General features: G+C 41.6%; 1 protein-coding gene across 1 annotated transcript in view; it reads right to left on the minus strand.

The window, feature by feature from the left end:
- Nucleotides 1-1,607: 1,607 nt before the first annotated feature.
- The window catches only part of LOC124551276, a 32,327-nt gene continuing 10,436 nt past the window's right edge, over nt 1,608-23,498 (minus strand). The window contains exon 2 of the mRNA XM_047126277.1: nt 1,608-3,985. Coding sequence (XP_046982233.1) covers nt 2,481-3,985 — 1,505 coding nt within the window. The 3' untranslated portion in view covers nt 1,608-2,480. The remainder of the gene's footprint in view (nt 3,986-23,498) is intronic.

Genomic DNA, 23,498 nt, shown 5'->3' on the forward strand with positions numbered 1-23,498 from the left:
AAAAAGATTCTTTATATGGTTTAACCGATTTGAGGAAGTTTGCCACTTCATCTAGCTGGGGGAAAATTACATTAGATGTTCCACAGGGCTCGATCATGGGCCCCCTTCTGTTCTTGATATACCTGAACGACCTCCCTTCTTATCTGAAACAAGACACTAAACTGACACTGTTTGCGATGATACAAATGTCATTAATAACCCAGTAAAAGAAACGCCATTAATGATACAAATAATGTCTTTGGAAAAGTTATTGATTGGTCTTCTGCGAATGGACATGCTCTCAACTTTGAAAAGAAAAAAAAAAAAAAAAAAAGAAACATAGTACATCCAATTTTCTGCTGCAAGGAGTACAGTTCCTTCAATAAATATAAAACATCAACAGAAGTCAGTAGCAAGGGTAGAGCATACTAAGTTTTTGGGTGAACATATTGTAAGTAGCCTGTTTGTATGTTGGCAGCACTATAGACTGTTTTAATATCGCTGACAGCGCTCTGCGTCCTCGGCAACAGATTCTGTGGTTGGGTGGACTAGCGGTTAGTGAGTATTAGGAAAGTGTATGGACATGTTTTGTTTCTTAGTGGAGACTCTGCGTTGATAGGACATGCATTGTAAAGTGAGAAGCAAGGAAATGTAGAATGATGGATGTTGTTGATAGTATTTGAGCAGTGGAATTATTGACAACTATATACATTTGAGAACTGGATGTCACATGAATAAGGCAAAATTTCCTAAATACGTTGTTTGCTCTGCAACAAAATCTTTCTTTTGCTAACCTTATGCCTCCTAGTAGTTAGAGTCTATAGTAGTTAGAATCTTTTTATTTAACTAGCTGTAGCTGCTCCTTGCTGTAATTGCTGTAGTTCGTGTTATGAAGATTTTCTGTGAGGTAAGTGACTTACATGGAAAAGGGGTTTGGTGATTGAAATTTGTTCAGGCAATTAACAGAGTTGGACATAGTTTTATATTTCTTTAATTTCATATTTGTTGGATTTTTATTACTGTTAGGATATCTTACAATTCAAGTCCATTCTTTTGTGTTAATTATTGGAAGTCATGTAGTCACTGTATAGCAGTCAGATTGCGTTGGGCTTGTATATTGTGGGTAATAAATGAATAGGTTAAGTTCGAGTTGTCTTTGTCAGGGAATATTCTGTAGGTCAGTGTTTAAATGATAAAAATATGTAACGACATAGTTTCAGTATGTATGAGAATCTTCAGTGGAAAATTCATATTTTTGATCTCCTAAAGCGACTAGGTTCAGCAACTTTTGCAGTCTGAATAATTGGCAATTTTCAGGATACAGAAATGACTAAGCTAATATACTTCGCATACCTTCGCTCTCTGATGTCATGCAGAACAACATTTTGGGGTAACTCAACACATAGGCAGAAAGTATTCACTGCTCAAAACAAAGTGGTAGAATAATGTGTGGGGCCCATAGTCGCACATCTTGTATCTCTTTAAAAGGTTAGGAAATCTTACAACAGCCTCACAGTACGTTCACTCAGTAACTAAATTTGTTCTGAGCAACATGGACCAGTTTAAAGACAACAGTGACATTCGTGATTATAATGTCAGAAGAAAGAAAGGCTTACACTGTTCTCTACTTAACTTATCTTTGTCACAAAAAGGAGTAAAATATGCTACTGTAAAACATTTTAATAAATTACGAGATGACATAAAATATCTGATACACAGCAGTAATAGTTTCAAAAATAAATTGAAATCATATCTCAATGACAATTCCTCCTATACCACAGCTGAATTCTTGAATAGGAATAAATAAATCTATAGGTATAATATATGCACTTTGTGCCATTTAAGTGAATGGCATAGGTAATAAAAATTTTAAGCTTAAAAAAAAACTTGATTCATGAGTGCATTTCTTATGCACTTCACACGTTCCACATCATAGCTGTTGCCGTGATATTGATCTCTGGAACACGTAACTAACCAACTAACTGTCACACTAAACAGTACATACTATGCTGTTGTACGCTTGGAAAAACTTGTATCCTTTCCGTTTAATTTGTGACACATGTCGTTTGCACCACAATATTGTCTGTACACACGCTTTATAAAAATAATGACCTTCTTTCTTTAAGACCACCACACTGGCTGCGCTTTACTTTCTAACCTCCTCTACAGCACTTTCACGTATCTCTAACACAACAAGTCAACATTCCGTCCCACAAAAGCACTTTGGTCGAGTCCTGTGTAGCGCTGTCCTTTAACATGTTTTCGTTCACTTTAGACTACGTTCCATATCTATAATTAATTATTAGACTTTTTTATGCTACTATGCACAAATAAGTACGTGATTGTAAATAAAGAAAAAATTATAAAACTGGGACACTGGTTTTTTGAAATAGGTCGCACTTAATTTTGTCTCATCTGCTAGACTCTGTCTCTGTAGCTGATCACATACTTTAGAATGGCCTACAGTGAATACAATCTTTTGAGAAAAATACTCAAGAAAATTACAACGAGGATTGTGCAACCACGGGTTGTTCATTGTTTCTCCTTGCCAGGTTTCTCTCAGCTGCTGAACACAGCTCTTCCCCTGGAATGATTATGTCTGGGTTGAGACACGCTAGTATCCTGTTCTTTAGTGTAGGGAATGTTGTTCCATTACAAATGAAAAGAACGAACAACAGTGGTCCCTGCACCATCGTAGATATATGTAAATAGTAAACAAACTGTGCTATACCTTGCGCTTGGTGAAACCCAATTCTAACAATGACACCTAGCCCGCTTAAGAAGACAGTCTTAACTGACGTAAAAAGAATTTCTTTCTTTGAGCCAAATTTATCGTTACTGTAAATTCTGAGATGAGTCATAGATCTCTTAGTGCGTAGGAACATGTACCCCACCAATCCAAGACACACCAAATTGAAAGATACTGACACTAAAATCCCAATGAGGAATATTATCCGACTGTAGAGCAGGTGATATTTGCTCGTCTTTTCCAAAGCAATGGTTGCTGTGCATACTATACCCCAGGGTATTAAGGCAATCAGCACCTGACGACGGAATAGATTTCTTGCTTCATCGGGTAGTAGGTCGTTAGGAAGCTTGAGGTGACGGACACATGCGTACATTTGGTAACAGAACGAGTTCAGCCAGATACAGCTTAGAAGTGTGAGGGCGGTATCAATCAGCACCGCTGTAGATAAGTCGGGGACACCTGACATACGATACACGATATCAGAACAAAGGATCTGAATTATACCCGTGATCTGAAAGGACAAGAATATCTTTCCAGGCAAATTACGTAACTGTGGAAGGTACATATATACTCCCGCTGTCAAAGAGCGGAAAAAAATATTTATCGCTACAAATGAAATTTCTAAAGATTTTAGACTGCTGATTTTCAGATCTTTGTATTTCAATGTGGCATTGTTCAAACTGTCTTTGTAGTTCAGTGCTATTTGTATCGACTTTCCATACCGTCTGTAGAACCCTTGTCGCCATTTTATATCATCCGACAGCTTTGAGTACGATCCGTTTGGATAAAGTGTGACGCTATACATCTTCTGAGGCTTGTGGGACAAAAAATCGCGACACTTCAGCGACAGAATAGCTCTGGAAACAGAGCAGATGGCATGTGTAGCGTTTGATTGCAGACACGACTGGTCGTCAGGTCTACCGAAATAGCAGGCAGCGTCGTGCACAGACTGTATCATACTGAAGGGGACGTCGTGACAAATGCCGAGCGAGTTGACTGCCATCCAGGCCAAGAGGCAGAGGTTGACGTTGGACCTCTGCGTGTAGGCCAGGTAGCTGGTGACGGGTATGTGGGTCGACCTCAGCACCATGTCGTCCCATAGCTGCACGCGGCACTGCTCTCGCTGCTCGGTGGTTTCCAGTGGCAGGTCTGCCAGTGGGCACGTGGGGTGGTCCAGGGCATTCACCAACAGCTGTATGCAGTCAGTGTCCACGGTGAGCGTGGCGTTGCTTCTGTCCTCCAGCTGCCACTGCTCATCTGGAAAAGTAGATGGTAATCACACACTATAGCTAGCTGAACTCCAAGTCTCATCTGGATAATAAGACTGGGCGTTGTTTTCCTAAATCATTGAGGATCAGTGGTTAGGACTGCTCACAACCGACAAATATTCAGTCGTAATTACCTATATACCGGGTGTCCAGAAAAGGACTCCCTGATTTCAAAATTAAATATCTCGAAAACAAAGATCGATAGAGGAATGCAGTAAATGGTATGTTTATTGTGAAAGCTGTAAGGTGTTTATACAGCAGTTTGAAATAATAGTTACAAAAGCTGCTAACAGATGGCGCTGTACGCTGTACAGCTCATATCAGCATACATAAGTGAAATAATCGTATGAAAACAATCTTTGCAAACAATGTTCTGAAAATGTTCACCATTGGCACTACAGAGGTGGAGCAAACAAAGAATGAAATTCGCCATCACATTTCGTAGTGTCTCAACCGAAATGGATTCACATGCCACAGAGATCGCCGATTCAAGCTCGTCCAGCGTGGCGGAATGCTTCGGGTAGACCATGTCTTTCACTGTGCCCCACAAAAAAAAGTCACAGGGAGTCAAATCCGGCCAATAGGGAGGCCAATCCATGCCTGCACCAGTAAATTTGGGATATTCCAAAGTAATGACTCGATTCCCGAAGCAGTCCTCAAGAAAGCGAAACACTTGTTCGGTCCGATGTGATCGGGCTCCATCTTGCATAAACCATTCAGTACCTGGTCGATCCTCTAACGCTTGCTGTGTGGCGACAAATTGTTCCAAAATCGCAACGTACCGTGCACCAGTGACCGTTTCTCGAATGAAAAAAGGGCCAATAATGCCTCTGCTGCATACAGCAGCCCCCACAGTAACTTTAGGAGAATACAGGGGTTTCGCTTCACACCAATATGGCTTTTCGGAACCCCAAAATCGCCAGTTCTGCTTATTCACGTATCCATTCAGGTGGAAGTGTGCTTCATCTGTAAACCAGATGCACCCAACATCAAATCCTTCACTATCAATCATTGTGAGCATCTGATTAGCAAAGGCAACCCTTTGTTGCACAGCTCGTACGGGTATGGCCTGGTGCGTTTGAATTTTGAATGGAAACATGTGTAGGCTCTTTCTCAGTATTTTCTGCGTGCTGGAACGCTTCAAACCAGTCTCAGATGCAATTCTACGGACGGATGACATTGGATTTCGCTGAATAATTCCAGAAACTGTGGCGATATTTTCAGGCGTAACTGCGGTTTGCTTGCGGCCAACATGCCCCACTAGATCATCAGTTACGCTACCCGTTCGTTGAAATTTTGCGAACAGCGTACGAATGGTTTTCGCATCGAGTCCTTTTGGAACATTAAATCGTGCTTGAAAACTTCGCCTTGTTGCCGTAGGACTCTCTTTTAACCTGTGGTACTCTAGCACCAGAAAAACGCGTTGTTCAATGGAGTACATGGTTTTAATCTCTTCCTTCGGTACGCTAACCTCCTTTCACGTTTCAATAGTGGAACTGATCGCTCTGGGCTTCGGATCACTATTTATACTAGGCATTACGTATGGCGATTACAGCGCCATCTGTTAGCAGCTTTTGTAACTATTATTTCAAACTGCTGTATAAACTTCTTACAGCTTTCACAAAAAACATACGGTTTACTGCATTCCTCTATCGATCTTTGTTTTCGAGATATTTAATTTTGAAATCAGGGAGTCCTTTTCTGGACACCATGTATCAGAAAGCCGGGTATCAGAGTTTCAGTGAGTGAATACTACGCAATTCTCTTTCATGTGTACAGTGTACAAGAAATCCCTGTATCGCTCTTAGTATAATTGAGAAAATAACTAGGCTTTACTGATATCCCTGCTCTGAAGTTGACAAAAAACATTGTGGTCAGTGTTGCAGTGTTTTGTTTCGGTACTGAAGTCTTTGATCTGTGAATCCGCGGTGACACATTGTGATATTCGCTATTTTTGGCTTCATTAAAACAGCAAATAGTTAATACTTTCAGCCAGAAGGCAAATACTTGTTTATAAAGAATAATTACTGTATAATAAGGCGTCGCATAGCGACGGTGGAATTTTCTAAATAATGTAATTCGTCGTCTTTGGGCGGCAATATAAACAGAAAAATACGGATAGATATGCGATCCTTCACTATTTGGTTCGCTGGAGAACAAATGAAGCCTTGAGCGCTAAAAGACTTGTACTGTTTTTCTTAAGTAAGACGGACGCAGATTTGTGGCGGTCTGATCTAATTTTTTACTAAATAAATAAAAACGTGTTCCATCTAAGTTTGACTGAAGTGTAAACAGAAGAACTGTTATAACTTATCGTGACGACGCACGAGCGACTCAAGAGGACAATGGCTATACAGTATAAAAGAGCGCTCAATGGACATGACACGGACATAAAAATCTACTGTCATTGTAGTACTAAGCTTAAGGTACGATATACGTTTTAGTTATAATAAATATTTGTTCTGGGAATACTGAATCATTTAGCAGTGCTCATTCCTATCAATTCCTCAGTATTATTTTCATTTTAATTATGCATTTTGCTAAGATTACAGACACCAAGATCAGCAGTACAGTGTGCGCGTTACATTGATAAAAAGAAAACTGTTTTATCGGTTCTTGCATCAGCTTTAATATTGAATTTCCCTTTTGTGTGATGTTACAGTTGTTTTTGCGCCATTAAGAACTTTCTGGTCCCTTAGGATATTGTTTTGTCATAACAATAACTTCACAACCGGGTATGATCGTATCTACGACCATGAAGTAATTAGAAATACGATAATGCAATTTCTTAATCAATAGCACAATAGCTGTGACTGCTTCAAGCAACGCGGAACTGCAAGTAAAGACTATTCACATTTCATAATGCAATATTTTATGACAATGGTCAATCCATGATTCTTACGCCAATTGTGATTGATAAAACAGCAAGCGAAATCTCAATTTCCAACTTTTCCATTGAACAACAACATCACCTTCATTTTGTTACATCAAAACATTTACACTTCAAATGGCTGATTAGTGGCGTGTGTGTGCGTGCACAAGCGTCCACAGGTAGGGAAAATTATGAGAGAGAGAATTACATCATTGGAAGCGATAAAATCCGAGAGGAAACGTCTGCCCCTGTCCCTGAATCAAATGAGCAGTCTCCAATGCAATCCATTTGCAGGCATCGTGGTCAACAATACGCGACCACAAACAAAGGATGATGCTAGTTACTGAGTTATCTGACAATGACATGGAGCAACGAGTCGCACCCTAGCGCACATTGTTGTAACAATTTCTGCAAAGCCACTGCGCTATATGTTTGTGGACGACGTTGAAACCATTATCAGTCCATCTGCTATCCCCCAAGTTGTCTCTGGATCCAAATCGACGTCGTCTTTCTAGGTGTTCTAATTTATTTCTGGCAGTGTATTTCCCCTAGTTATTTACATAATTTCACCCACCCACACCGAAATGCCTTCATTTTCTTCCCCATCTCCCCACACGATATGGTATGGTCTGCTCATGCAGGTTTGCTCATGTAGCTGAGCTTTTACCATTCTCCTTCCCTTTACCACTCCAACCATTTCTGTTTATTTAAGACGTTTGTCTACTTTTCCCCTTCCAATTCCCCCAACTGTCCCCCCCCCCCCTCCCAGTTTCAATGTCTCTCAATTGACCACCTACGATTACAGGGCTTCATAGTCTGTCTCTGACATAATCGATAAGTACCTTTAATTTTAATGGGTACAGAATTATCATTTAGTAGGCCACAATTAATACTATAACTATTCGACTACAGCTATAATTAGATCATACTCAGTATTTTGCAGTTACTATATTAGCTTCAATAGTTTGCTGAAAGTTGGTATAATCAGGTGGCAACTAATTACCTTGATAGCTACACCTTATCAATCATAACAATCTGGCTCTTCTAAGCCAATTTTCTTCACTTGTTCCTCTTTATCACTTCGACTCCTTCCCTCCCTCTGCCCCCATCATCTCAAAAACTCCTCCTCCCTCTCGTCTCGGTTTACCACATTATTACACTTCAAAACTCTCCTCCACTCACTCCCCTGAACCTCCCCCCCCCCTCCTCCTCCATTGTCAATCCAATATGTCATGTTTTTCCCACACGTTTCACCTATCAATTTTGCGTCTTTTGCCATCTGTTTTTTTTTTAAACCTTTCCACATCCTCACCCACATTTCCCCCTTTTTTCCCTCTCATCATTTTCTTTCATACTAAGTCTGCTGTAACAGCAGTGTTTTATTATCAATTCTCTCTCTCATTCCAAGTATTAATTCCGACTTGCGTGGTCTGCTGTTATGGTTAACCGTACCCCACTGGGACGGAATGAACGTATTTCAAATGTCTGCGTCAAGTGTAACCCATGGAATAGTGCGAACGTAGTTCAAATGTCCACGAGTCGTGTAACTGAGGTGGAACATGGGGACCAGCCCAGTATTCACGCTGCGGGATGTGCAAAACAGCCTAAAAATCACATCTAGGCTGGCCAGCACACTGGCCTTCGTCGTTAGCCCGCCAGGCGAATTCGATCCGGGGCTGGCGCGCCTACCCGAGTCCGTGAAGGAGCACGTTAGCACTCTCGGCTACCCTGGCAGGTCTTTATTATCAATTCCTGATATAAATCAATTCCTCTCTTACTTGTAGTTACAGGAGCCTGTCAGCCTTCATACCCAGAATGTAATTCCTTAGTAACCCACAATTAGTGCCACAATCATTCCTTTACAGCTATAATCAGTAGGTTGCACTCCAAAAGTTACAATTAGTATGTTATTTTCAATAGCTTGCAGAATGTGGGCATAATCAAGTAGTAACTAATTGTCATTATTGCTTCACTTTATCATTTGCAATAATGTAGCTGTTATAAGCCAGTTTTGTTCGTATTTTTCTCTCCCATCTCTCCCCTCCCCCCATATCTACCATCCCATTCCACCAAATCCTACCCACCTGGCTTACCATTTTATTACAACTCTTCCTCCCCAACTCCTCCACTACCCCCCATGTACACACACACACACACACACACACACACACATATATATATATATATATATATATATATATATATATATATATATATATATATACACTCCTGGAAATGGAAAAAAGAACACATTGACACCGGTGTGTCAGACCCACCATACTTGCTCCGGACACTGCGAGAGGGCTGTACAAGCAATGATCACACGCACGGCACAGCGGACACACCAGGAACCGCGGTGTTGGCCGTCGAATGGCGCTAGCTGCGCAGCATTTGTGCACCGCCGCCGTCAGTGTCAGCCAGTTTGCCGTGGCATACGGAGCTCTATCGCAGTCTTTAACACTGGTAGCATGCCACGACAGCGTGGACGTGAACCGTATGTGCAGTTGACGGACTTTGAGCGAGGGCGTATAGTGGGCATGCGGGAGGCCGGGTGGACGTACCGCCGAATTGCTCAACACGTGGGGCGTGAGGTCTCCACAGTACATCGATGTTGTCGCCAGTGGTCGGCGGAAGGTGCACGTGCCCGTCGACCTGGGACCGGACCGCAGCGACGCACGGATGCACGCCAAGACCGTAGGATCCTACGCAGTGCCGTAGGGGACCGCACCGCCACTTCCCAGCAAATTAGGGACACTGTTGCTCCTGGGGTATCGGCGAGGACCATTCGCAACCGTCTCCATGAAGCTGGGCTACGGTCCCGCACACCGTTAGGCCGTCTTCCGCTCACGCCCCAACATCGTGCAGCCCGCCTCCAGTGGTGTCGCGACAGGCGTGAATGGAGGGACGAATGGAGACGTGTCGTCTTCAGCGATGAGAGTCGCTTCTGCCTTGGTGCCAATGATGGTCGTATGCGTGTTTGGCGCCGTGCAGGTGAGTGCCACAATCAGGACTGCATACGACCGAGGTACACAGGGCCAACACCCGGCATCATGGTGTTAGGAGCGATCTCCTACACTGGCTGTACACCACTGGTGATCGTCGAGGGGACACTGAATAGTGCACGGTACATCCAAACCATCATCGAACCCATCGTTCCACCATTCCTAGACCGGCAAGGGAACTTGCTGTTCCAACAGGGCAATGCACGTCCGCATGTATCCCGTGCCACCCAACGTGCTCTAGAAGGTGTAAGTCAACTACCCTGGCCAGCAAGATCTCCGGATCTGTCCCCCATTGAGCATGTTTGGGACTGGATGAAGCGTCGTCTCACGCGGTCTGCACGTCCAGCACGAACGCTGGTCCAACTGAGGCGCCAGGCGGAAATGGCATGGCAAGCCGTTCCACAGGACTACATCCAGCATCTCTACGATCGTCTCCATGGGAGAATAGCAGCCTGCATTGCTGCGAAAGGTGGATATACACTGTACTAGTGCCGACATTGTGCATGCTCTGTTGCCTGTGTCTATGTGCCTGTGGTTCTGTCAGTGTGATCATGTGATGTATCTGACCCCAGGAATGTGTCAATAAAGTTTCCCCTTCCTGGGACAATGAATTCACGGTGTTCTTATTTCAATTTCCAGGAGTGTAGTTAATTATGAGAGCCTATTAATTTTCGTAGGCAGAATGTTTTCATTTTATAGGCTACATTCGTTACTAAAGCTATTTATTTGCTCGTAGTTCCACTTGCGAATACCTACGTCGATGATACAACAGATTATAAACCACCCTTCTGCTTTAGAAAGTCAACTAACGTGTTTCTCACGTCTAGAGAGCCAGTAAACCTGCCCTCCACCCGTCCTTCACCATCTAGATGCAACAACATACACGACAATCTATGTTGTCTCAACCAAATGAAGACAGGAAATGTGCAGAAGCTGTCAACCAAACAATTTACTTGGGAGGGGATAATGGTCCAGTGTAAACACATGTTCATATTCAATCTTCTCAAATTTCCACGGAGAACACATGCAATCACGAAAGTTGCCCAACACATACTAAGTATAAGTTCACTATTCAGCTGTCTATAGGGCTACACGGTCAGCTCAGCTACAAGCCGGAAACGTCAATTGTTCCCTCCACAGGACACCACCGCCGCGGACCACGCACCGCAGACAGAATCGTCCTAGGATATCAGGCATATATATATATATATATTTGACCACTGTACTTACAATTAAATAAAACGATTACAGAATGAGATTTTCACTCTGCAGTGGAGTGTGCGCTGATATGAAACTTCCTGGCAGATTAAAACTGTGTGCCCGACCGAGACTCGAACTCGGGACCTTTGCCAAAGGTCCCGAGTTCGAGTCTCGGTCGGGCACACAGTTTTAATCTGCCAGGAAGTTTCAAAACGATTACAGCCTCAATCGGACTTTCGACAATGAGTGAAGTATCAGAAATGCCCCCTCCTTACGACTGTGGTTTTGTAAATTGAAATATCTGTACCATCCTTACAACTGGACATAACAATCCAAGTAAAAAAAACTTTCGTTCCGTCTGTGACTATCGCAGCTGTCCACTTCAAATCCATTCCTTGATTACTACAGGATGTAATCATTTTCTTTGCACATATCGGAACACACACATACTTTACAAGCCTGCTGTTCACGGTAATCTATAAAGCACCCCATCCTACTGAGTATAATACTTCGCCAACAACCTATTGCTGGCGATACGAAACAATACTGAGCGAAAATCCGCAATGGATGGACATCTCTCATTTGCTTTTCTTGCGACTGGTACCACAGTTTCTTAGAAGGAGAGACTTGATCGTCTTACAAGCCACCGGATGTTAGAAATGCGATCGCAAGGGCCATGTTACTGTCACAAGCGGTATTTGTTCTACAGGCGCGCCGACCGGAGTGGCCGTGCGGTTCTAGGCGCTACAGTCTTGAACCGAGCGACCGCTGCGGTCGCAGGTTCGAATCCTGCCTCGGGCATGGATGTGTGTGATGTCCTTAGGTTAGTTAGGTTTAATTAGTTCTAATTTCTAGGCGACTGATGGCCTCAGGAGTTAAGTCGTATAGTGCTCAGAGCCATTTGAACCATTTTTTCTGCAGGCGCACACAAGTATTGTTAACGATATCCATGTTAAAAACCATACAAATTTTATCTCGAAGTATGGTATTGCTTCCGAATCAAGTGGTTTTCCACACAAATAACGGGACATTGATCACAGACGGTTATCTCGGGATGTGCATTAACAGACCAATGCTGCAGAAACATGTTGCCGGCGGTGAAGGCTCGTAATAAAATCATCTAATTTAGAAAGTGATTCAGCTAAGAAACATGGTAAGAAGCCGGTATTTGCAACTGCCTCACACTGCCGCTACATATTTCTCCAGTATTTGTAATGCAATCTATACCGATGCTATGTCTGAAGTTGTGTGACATACCGACTGGCTTATAGACGATGGTTGATTGAGAATGATCACGTACAGTAGATGGTGTGCTATGTGAAGAATCACTTTAAAAAATTGCAACACTTGGTTGAGGTCGTAAAAAATGTACACTAGCTTTTCATATCTGTACTGTTACGCTTTCTGGCAGAAATGCTGTCTGTAATTTGGAATGAATTCTTTCCATTCAACGATGTATGTTCGTTGGATCCTACGGTGACGTCTTTTAATGATAACAGCCACTAATGAATCGTGTTCATGGCACTCGCATGTCTCGAAACTATTCACCCTTTTCGAACCAATCTGCTACAGTAAAATTCCTTCATGGTTTTTAGACAGTCCTTACGTCTCTTGCAAATGTTTCTCTAACTCTTTCCCACCATGCCTGCAACATTGTGCATATGATGGTTCCAATTTAATTTGGAACTGTGCAGAAGACAGAGAACGCTATATCTACCACCTTCTGCAACCAGGGTGACCTGTGATAGGACCGTGTTTTCACCACTTGGTGGAGATGGCAACATGTTGTCTTAGCCCTGCCCAACTTGTACAATGTGTAAGGTCGGTGCCAAACGAGGCCTTCTCCTGCAACACGAGGTCGTGATAGAACAATCTGGGAACTCGGAGAAGGACGAGGATTTTGCTACTGAATTGCAGTGCTTCTCCAAACTACATACAGGTACTGCAGTCCAAAACAGATCTGTGTCTCTCAGGATGCATTCACTTCTGTCACCCAAACATTCTCTCTATCATTACCTTCCAACAGAGGATAGAAAGCTACAAACTATAAAACCTCCGCTAACTTCGTCCGTTAGACAACTCGAAAGAAGAAATACCGTCTATGTGCCAGCATTGAAACAACATTTGAAACATTGTTTTTCTCTGCTGTAAAATGTCCAAACCCTTTATGACACAGGTTTTATACACCGCCACGTATTTTGTTTTTTCCACAACTACTTTGAGCCCTGTGTCAGGTTCTAAACTGACATTAACATGTATTGATCTATCAGCTCTAACAGAAAACTACACATCGTATGGTTGCTGCTGCGTCTTCTGTCATCGTCCAGCGCCGTGACATGCTCGGATGTTTGAAAATACAGTGCTGCGAAACTTTCCCGCTGGACGCCAGAGACACTATACACAAGCAACATTTGTTATGTGTTTTATTCTTTGATTGTTGATTCCTGTTTCCACGTTCTACTCCGTGGTGAAAGTGTGAATCCAAGTGTGTCAGATACGGAATGATTTACCGTACTGAACTTTTCTCACGCATTCGCACGGCTTATCGGTTGCAGTGTAATATTGTCTGTTCCGACAGCAGGGTTTCGTAAATAAATTATTCCATCAAGCTGAGACAAGGCTACTTCTCTTATTCAGCCTACAAGCACACGTAGATGTTAAACCGTCGATAGCGATGATTCAAACCGGTACCGACAGTTGCAATGCATCAAACATTTTTGTTAACTTTTTTCGTTTCGCATTACGTAATAGAGCCAACTCAACTCACAACAGGAAAATCGATGCTTAAACGTTGTCAAATATATGTTTTGAGGTGTATTCGTCTGACATGTTATAGTATCTAAAGACCGAGAACGAAGAAGCTGACGCAAACCACGCCGCAGTCAGAAGTACCCCACCACCAGAGTGACTCGGTAACAGCGCGAGTCAGCGATGCTACAACAAATGCAGCTGGCCACCAGAGACGTTACCGAAGGCCACTAACAATGAACTTAAGATTTTCAAGGGGTAATCTCTTTTCTAAGATTGGTCGAAAAATGGTTCTTAGTCTATCCTGGAGGAAAGAAGCAGGAGTAGTCGTTGTTATGACCCGCAAACGGGTAACGGTCGGTCATAGTGGTGTATAACAGGACACCGACGTATCATAGTTTGATTCTGAATTCTCTTTCATCATCAATAATATTACACTCCTACAAGTTAATTCAAATTCATTTGTTCAAGATTCGATAGCCAGTCTTGAGGTCGGGAGTTTAATCGATTGGGTTAGTACCGAGAAGTGTTGGTGTCTGCATGGCAGCCCAACGTGATTGCTGAGAGCAGGATAATCCGTGTAATCTTACACACTGTGGGTTATAAGTATGGAAATACCGTACACGATTATATGGCAGATCTGTTGATGAGTTTTGAAGAATAGTTGGTCGTACCAGCTATTAGATGTTGTGGAGGTTTCTTTTCTTTGGTTAGGGATTTATGTGAATGTTGGAGAACTTATTTGTTAACTATCCAATATTTTGGATAGTTTGGAGTACTGATCGCGTGCGCCATAGAAGGTGACACAGCTGATATAACAGTGGGTGTAAGGGAATATGGAGTGAGTATTGGCCAGTTAGAATTATTATTATTGCGTGTTCTACGTATTTGAACAACGATTGAGAACCCTACGACCACATACGGAGGTGAGACTTGTAGTTTTGAGGCCCAGAAGGTGCAACTTTACGACATTGTACTTTAATATACTGTACCATATATCGTGATTGTCTTTGGAAACAGACTACCTTCCTATACTTCAGTAGAATCAAGGCAGAAAACGATCCAATCAAGAACCCTTTAAAGGAGGGACGCAAGGTGAATATCTTTAGGGAGTCAAGTTCAAATGGTTCAAATAGCTCTGAGCACTATGGGACTTAACATCTGAGGTCATCAGTCCCCTAGAACTTAGAAATACTTAAACATAACTAACCTAAGGACATCACACGCATCCACGACCGAGGCTGGATTCGAACCTGCGACCGTAGTAGTCGCGCGATTCCGGACTGATGCGCCTAGAAACGCTCGACCACAGCGGCCGGAACGAGTTAAGTGCTGTAATTGATTTAGTAACTTCAAGGTGTAGTGGGTACGCGAATGCCATGCCTGAAGAGGTCTGAATTTTGCTAAAATCTTAAATTAGAATACAAAATGGCGGCGACACTTAGGTTTTTTGTTTGTTATTTTTTACTTTGTTTTCCGATTCGGAGGGGCATAGTTTATAAACAGCACTTGAACCAAGCACTATAAACTGTGACCATTGAGATTTTCAAGATAAGACTGAAGTTGTTTCATTATGTGAAAGCTTATAACTGTGTTTTGCGTACGTCATTTGTAGTACAGTGATAGCACTAAAGAAAGTTTTCATTCTTTTAGTAAAGACAATGAACGAGATAAAGAGACTAAGGTAAAGAAATAGAGAGAAAAGGTGATTTTTCAAAGTTGCTTTAGGGAAAGTTAATTAAAACAAAGTTAATACCATTTATTGGACTCGGCAAGGGCCAAGAATGTAATATTACGCAAACGTAGAAAAGCAAAGATCTAGCTATACGTTATTTGAGAAATGTGTAATAATAACTGTTGTAGGCGGGGCTGGCGGAAAAGGCAGCCTCTTGTTCAAGGCCAAAAGGGACAGAGGGCACGATGTTAGTGGCGGCACCCCGACAGCGTCTGTTCCACGTGTTAGCGGCGGCTGAATTAGTAATATTCCAGGCTAACAACCTGGTCTTAATTTGGGAATTCAGGGATGACCTTGGATTCCCTACTCTTTACAATTTACAGCTTCAAGTCGCAATATGGAAAGTTCGCACAATGGATGCTCTACCCCGGGTGGTAACTCTGATGAGGAATCCACCATTACATCATGTAATGCAATGGGACCTAGGATTCTGGGGAGTCCCAACATTTGCGATGAAGAAAAGATGAAATATATAGAAAAGCCTTCCAAGTTTCAGTTCAAGAAGAAGTACTACTTTGGAACCTTAAATGTAAATTCTCTTCTGAAAACTGGGAAACAAAAGTAATTAGAATTATTTCTGCAAAAGAACGATATCCAGATTATAGCAGTTCAGGAAACACGCTTCTTAGATAAGGATGTAGTTGATACACAACATTATAGAATTTATAAATGGAAACCAGCAGTGAGAATAACGGAAAACATGCCGATGTTTGGAACAGCATTTTATGTAAACATAAAATCGTAGATAGTGTAACAGAATTTAGATCGAATTCAGAAAGGATATCTATGTTAACAATGAAGTGCAAGAGTAAAAGTTACACCCTCATAAACTGTCATGCACCTATAAATGCTGAAAACAGAAGAAATCTGGAGAAAGTAAGTAAATTCTGGGACCTTTTAGAATCTGAAATTTCTATCATATCTAAAAAGAACGTTAAAATACTTCTTGGTGACTTCAATGCGCAAATTGGGAGGGAGAAGAAATTTAGAACTATTGTAGGTGAATATCGAGCACACTCAGGAACAAACAGAAATGGTGAAAGACTGATCAACATGTGTAAAATGTTCCAGTTAAAACTCATGTCCACACATTTCCGCAAACTGCCAAGAAAAGCCAAAACCTGGAGACATCCATATCCAAATCTAGGCGAATTTCAATTGGATCACGTAGCCATATCTAAAAGGTACATCACGGAAAATATGAATGTTAAAATAGTCAGAAATGGGGAATTCGATTCAGATCATTATCTCTCTAAGATTAAAATAAAATTTCTCCCATCTAAACCAAAAAAGGCGACCAAGAAAGTGATCAGATACAACACCACTACAGCTAATATTACAAAACAAAATATAGAAAAATTTAGAGAAGAAATTGAGACAAGTAAAGAAGGTGATTGCCATGAACTCCAGATGAAAATAACTCAAGCAGCAGAGAAAACTTTAGGATTAGCCAAGAATAAAAAGAAGACATGGTGGAATGAGGAGTGTGAAGAAGCACTAATACAAAGAGCTCAAAAATGGAGAAAATGGAGATGTTCGAAAAAAGAGGAAGACCTTGAACAATTCAGACAACAAAGAAAATCAACATCAAAAATAATCCGGAAAATCGAAAGGAACTTTGAAAATTGTCAGTTTATTGAAATAGAAGAAAATTTCACCAAAAATAATTTTTGAAATTTTTACCAAACCTTTAAACACATACTTAAAGGGTATCAGGCACCAAGTATTTGTTTCAAAGATGAAAATGGCAAAATAGGATTAAATAATAAAGAAAATTGTGAAATTTTTGCAAATTTTTTTGAAAAATTGTTAAGCTGTCCCGTTAAAACAGATAAATTAGAATTTCCAGTGACACCTCAAAATCTAGAGGAAGATTTCCCGCCAACAGAGCTAGAAATTCATGAAGCCATCAAAACACTCAAAAACAGTAAAGCAAGTGGTGAAGACTCCATTACAGCAGAATTATTGAAGTGGTCACAACCAAAAATAATAAAGGATCTACAGCTGCTTTTTGAGAACATTTGGAAAACTGAAAAGATTCCATTTGAATGGAAAACAGCATTAATCCACCTGCTACATAAAAAGGGAGACAAACAAAATGTCAGTAATTACAGAGGAGTGTCACTTTTTCCAGTGGCATACAAAATATTATCAAAAATTCTCCTCAACAGAGTGGTAGATACTTTAGACAAATAACTAGGAGAATATCAGGGTGGTTTTCGAAAGGGAAGATCCTGTGCAGAACAAATTTTTAACTTAAAGTCAATAATTCGCCATAGAATGTTAACCAGCAAACCAATACTAGTGTCATTTATAGATTTCAAGAAAGCATTTGACTGTATAGACAGAGAAACGATAGATAAGGTCATTAGAGAATTTGGTGTTAAATCAAAACTAGCAAACATAATTCGTGAAACACTAACAGGTACAGTATCTAAAGTCGCAATGAGAAGAAACTAAAAAAACAACAGAGAAGTAACAAAAACTAGGAGACTCTACAGTCTTACGGCAAAGATAAAAAAAAACAACACATGACCAGAAAAAAAACTCTCGCTCACTTTTGATATCACTTTGCACCAGACATGAAAAATATCACTGCCACACTGTATTGATTCAGACTTGGGTAAAAGAGGGAATCTTTGGAAGGCAAAAGATAGTACAAATACTTAAAGAGAAGCAACGTTACGAAAGAATGGGTTCGCAATAGATTTGGAACATTGGAACAAAATGTAATATCTCTTTATATTCGATGAATTATTCTGATACAATTCTACCCTTGAATGACGTTTACAAATTTTCTATCTTCATACTCGCAGAATCCATGCGCAAAATAGTTTCATACAATAGCTATGTCATGAGCACATAATTATTCTTTGTAGTACTCTCTATGGTGGTTGTTAGAAAAAAAGCTTCCGAGATTGTTTTGGTGCCGATTAGCCTGAGCTTGGTTTGAAATATTGTAATCTGAATATTGAGATTTATGACAAAGGATAACTGAGACGAACTGTACGATTAAAAGGGAAATATATATATATATTGCTCCTTCATAGAAAAGGTGTGTATTTGACATTTGAGAATTAATGATGTTCATCGATATATTGCGTAGTTGTTAATCAGAAGGGAACTTCCGAAAGACTGGATACGAACCTGCATTTAATAATCCAAGAGCTCCATTACTTCTTCAGAAGGTTAAACTTCATCAAAGCCAAATATCCGCTTGATCTGAGGTTTCCCGACTGATTATACAACGCTCCCAAAAATTACGAGGCATTTTATTTGTACAGATTAGCAGACTGCGGCAAAGCACGAGCCTCCAGAGAAGAAGAATCATCGCCTGATTTCGTTCTAACAAGTAAAATTTCTAAATCATTTTGAGTGAATGAGCTATGACTGTGTTTCATATTATGAATGACTGATTGCTCGAACGAATTGACAGCTACATAATCACGTAGATAGGAGGAAAAATTACAAAAATGATGAATTCTCAGGCTGCGAATAATACAGTCGCTGGTTCGCAACTGAATGTAAATAAGACGTAATAATAATATCGTTGATTCATCAGAAACTAACGACATACAAATGCATAATATTTCATGAAAGTATAATACGCCTCTAGGATTATTAAACAAGGTTATGTATGCTCACATTGAACCGGAACAGTACTCTATTGGTGTCTATCAATTTGGTTTCGTTCTGGAGGACTTCGTTATATTTCTACACAGAAGTTTCAGCAGACAGCAGCGTTGTGCTGGAATCAGCCACAGTGAAAGTTAGATTTTGTTATCACCAGTAGTAAAAGTTTGCTAGTGGTAGTGGTGCATACTAAAGCTCAGCAGTGCTAGGTAATGGGACGTTAATTAATGCTGTTGCTAATAATGATTATACGTTACTTCGTTGTGACAGAGTAGACAGATGACTCGGAGAGTGCCATTGATACGCGCTGTCTATCAGTCGGCATGACCTGTTGTTTTATGGACTACGAAAAGATGCATTTCTTTTTTTTTTTTTTTTTTACTATGGGACTTAACCTCTGAGGTCATCAGTCCCATAGAACACACATCCACGCCCGAGGCAGGATTCGAACCTACGACAGTTGCATGCTAGTGAGGAGTGCATACTCAGGTTTCTACGTCGTCGTTTTTATTTAATACCTGCCAAACTAATCTCATAGGTGTTGGTTATCGTAGGAACTCTGGATTTCTTCTTGTTAATTAAAGTCTGATTGGTTATCGTAAAAATTTTTCAACTACGATATCCAACATCAGCCATCTAGTCCGAAATTAGTGTTGTGTCAGGGTTCAGACTGGTATTATGCTTATCAGCGGAACTCTTCCTTAAGAGATCAGCCGTTAGTTACGTCGCTGATGAATTCTTCGTTGTAAACGAAATAACAAAATTCCACTTTTGCCCAGGATATTAGAAAAGTGGCTCGTCTGACAAATCATAACTGATCTTCCGATAAGTTCCATCATACACAGTGCAGTGTACCGTCCATAGTTCGTTGTCAAATTCGAATGGGTATATCAGGACTGAAAAGGTGGATTTCTTCTAATCTGTCCGCTGCGGCACGAGGTCTCAATCTAATCTGCACGGCGCATTACAATGTGTAAATCATGCTGCTGCCGCTCCACAACACACACACGCTGGATGATTTTAAACAAGGGAAGTAACAGCATATGGAGTCCGCCCCCAGTAGCTGAATGGTCGGCGTGACGAATTATCAATCCTCTGGGCCCTGGTTCGATTCCCGGCCGGGTCGGGGAATTTTCTCCGCCCAGGGACTGGGTGTTGTGCTGTCTTCATCATTACCCTACCATCCTCATCGACTGCAGGTCGCCGAAGTGGCGTCACATTGAAAGACCGGCACCCGACGAACGGGCTGCTCGACGGGGGCCCTAGCCATACGGTTAAATAAATAAATAAAACAGCATATGGAAACTAGAAGAGTTTTGTGGCGGACGGATGGGATGGGAAAGACACAGTTGATGTAGTACTAAGCATCACAGTTGATAGTGGGATCAATTTTAGCAATTTTACCAGTTTTTTACAATGCCGACCAATGACATAGCAGCATGCTTCCCAACTTCTGTATCATCGCTAAACAGTCCCTCCACTTCTTTGTGAATACCATTGCGAATGTAGACAGAAGAACGTGCATTACGTCCATTCATTTTAATTCTCGAACACATACACCAAATTATACCAGACAGAGATTTACATTTTCTAGCACTTCGAACATAGTGCGTGATTTACAATATTTCTCTTTGCAGGTGGGATTCACAGGGCATTCTCGCATTCTTAGCATAAAGTTAGAGGCTGAAAGATCTCGCATTGTCTTTGACCAACCCTTGCTGCTGCACTGTTACTGATTTAATCTGTAGCCGACTATAAGTACACTACTGGCCATTAAAATTGCTACACCAAGAAGAAATGCAGATGATAGACGGGTATTCATTGGACAAATATATTATACTAGAACTGACATGTGATTACATTTTCACGGAATTTGGGTGGATAGATCCTGAGAAGTCATCACCCAGAACAACCACCTCAGGCCGTAATAACGGCCTTGATACGCCTGGGCATTGAGTCAAACAGAGCTTGGATGGCGTGTACAGGTACAGCTGCCCATTCAGCTTCAAAACTATACCACAGTTCATCAAGAGTAGTGACTGGCGTATTGTGACGATCCAGTTGCTCGGCCACCACTGACCAGACGTTTCCAGTTGGTGAGAGATCTGGAGAACGTGCTGGCCAGGGCAGCAGTCGAACATTTTCTGTATCCAGAAAGGCCCGTACAGGACATGCAACATGCGGTCGTGCATTATCCTGCTGAAATGTAGGGTTTCGCAGGGATCGAATGAAGGGTAGAGCCACGGGTCGTAACGCAGTCATTGGATCTCGACCAACGCGAGTGGCAATGTCGCGATACGATAAACCGCAATCGCGATAGGCTACAATCCGACCTTTATCAAAGTCGAAAACGTGGTGGTACACATTTCTCCTCCTTACACGAGGCATCACAACAACGTTTCACCAGGCAACGCCGGTCAACTGCTGTTTGTGTATGAGAAATCGGTTGGAAACTTTCCTCATGTCAGCACCTTGTAGGTGTCGCCCCCGGCGCCAACTTTGTGTGAATGCTCTGAAAAGCTAATCATTTGCATATCACAGCATGTCCTTCCTGTCGGTTAAATTTCGCGTCTGTAGCACGTCATCTTCGTTGTGTAGCAATTTTAATGGCTAGTAGTGTATATCGAGTTCTCTGACGGATGAAGTTAGCGGAGCTTTTATAGTCTGTAGCTTTTTATTCTCCGTTTGGTGATACATGATAGAGAGAATGTTTGGGTGACAGAGGTGAATTCATCCTGAGAGACGCAGATCTGCTTTGGACTACAGTACCTGTACATAGTTTCGAGATGCACTGTGTATCCTTCTCCCAGTTCCCGTATTTTCTACTACTAGCGCATGTTGCAGGAAAAGGGTTCGTTTGGCGCTGACCTTACACATTGTACAAGGTTAGCGGAGCTATGATAGCATGCTCTTATTTCCAGCGAATGACCAAAACATTGTCCTATCACATTAACTCAGCTCACCCTGTTTCTGCACGGGTTGCAGAAGGTGGTAAATATAGCACTCTCCGACTTCTGCATAGTTGTAATTTAAATTGGAACGACACTCATTGTTCTCAAGCACTATTCACGAGTGGAACAGGGTTGGAGGGATCACATAATGGTACTTAAAGTACCCTCGCCAAACACCATTAGGTGGCTTGCGAAGTATGACGTAGATGTAGAAATGCACAAAGCTGCAGGGATGGCAGGGAGGTGTGTGCAAAACAGTTACTTGATGCACAGGGACTGTCTAAAAACCACATTGCAATTTTATTGCAGCAAATTGGTTCGAAAAGGGTGAATCGTTTTGATACATGTGAGTGCCATACATATGATTTACTAGTGGCTGTAATCATTAAGGTACATCACCATAAGATCCAATGCACATATGTGGCTGAATGGGACTGCTTGATTTCAAATCAGAGACAGCGTTTCTGCCAGAAAGCTTAAATGCATAGATCTGAAAAACTAGTGTACATTTCTTACAACCTCAAACAAGCGTTGCATTTTTACAAGTGATTCTTCACATAGCACACGATCTACTGTATGTGCTCATTCTCAATTAATCATCGTCTATAAACAGTGGATATATCGCACAACTTCTGACATGGCATCGGGATAGAATGTGTTACAAATACTGGAGAAACATCTAGCGGCGGCGTGAGGCAGTTGCAAATCTCGGCTTCAAACCATGTTCCTTAGCTGAATCGCTTTCTAAATTCGGCGATTTAATTACGAGCTTACTCCGCCAGCGATATGTTCCTTTACTGTTCTTCTTCAGTAACGCTACAGCCCTTTTGGCTTCTTCAACAATCTTCCTCCACACTTCTCGGTCTGTTAATACACATGCCGCAATCACTGTCTATGTTCAATGTCTCGATATTTGTGTGGAAAACCACTTCATTTCCAAGCAATACCATGTTGTTGTGGTCTTCAGTCCTGAGACTGGTTTGATGCAGCTCTCCATGCTACTCTATCCTGTGCAAGCTTCTTCATCTCCCAGTACCTACTGCAACCTACATCCTTCTGAATCTGCTTAGTGTATTGATCTCTTGGTCTCCCTCTACGATTTTTACCCTCCACGCTGCCCTCCAATGCTAAATTTGTGATCCCTTGATGCCTCAAAACATGTCCTACCAACCGATCCCATCTTCTAGTCAAGTTGTGCCACAAACTTCTCTTCTCCCCAATCCTATTCAATACCTCCTCATTAGTTACGTGATCTACCCACCTTATCTTCAGCATTCTTCTGTAGCACCACATTTCGAAAGCTTCTATTCTCTTCTTGTCCAAGCTGGTTATTGTCCATGTTTCACTTCCATACATGGCTA

The sequence above is a fragment of the Schistocerca americana genome, chromosome 9, assembly GCF_021461395.2.
Source record: "Schistocerca americana isolate TAMUIC-IGC-003095 chromosome 9, iqSchAmer2.1, whole genome shotgun sequence".
Classification (NCBI taxonomy): Eukaryota; Metazoa; Arthropoda; class Insecta; order Orthoptera; family Acrididae; genus Schistocerca; species Schistocerca americana.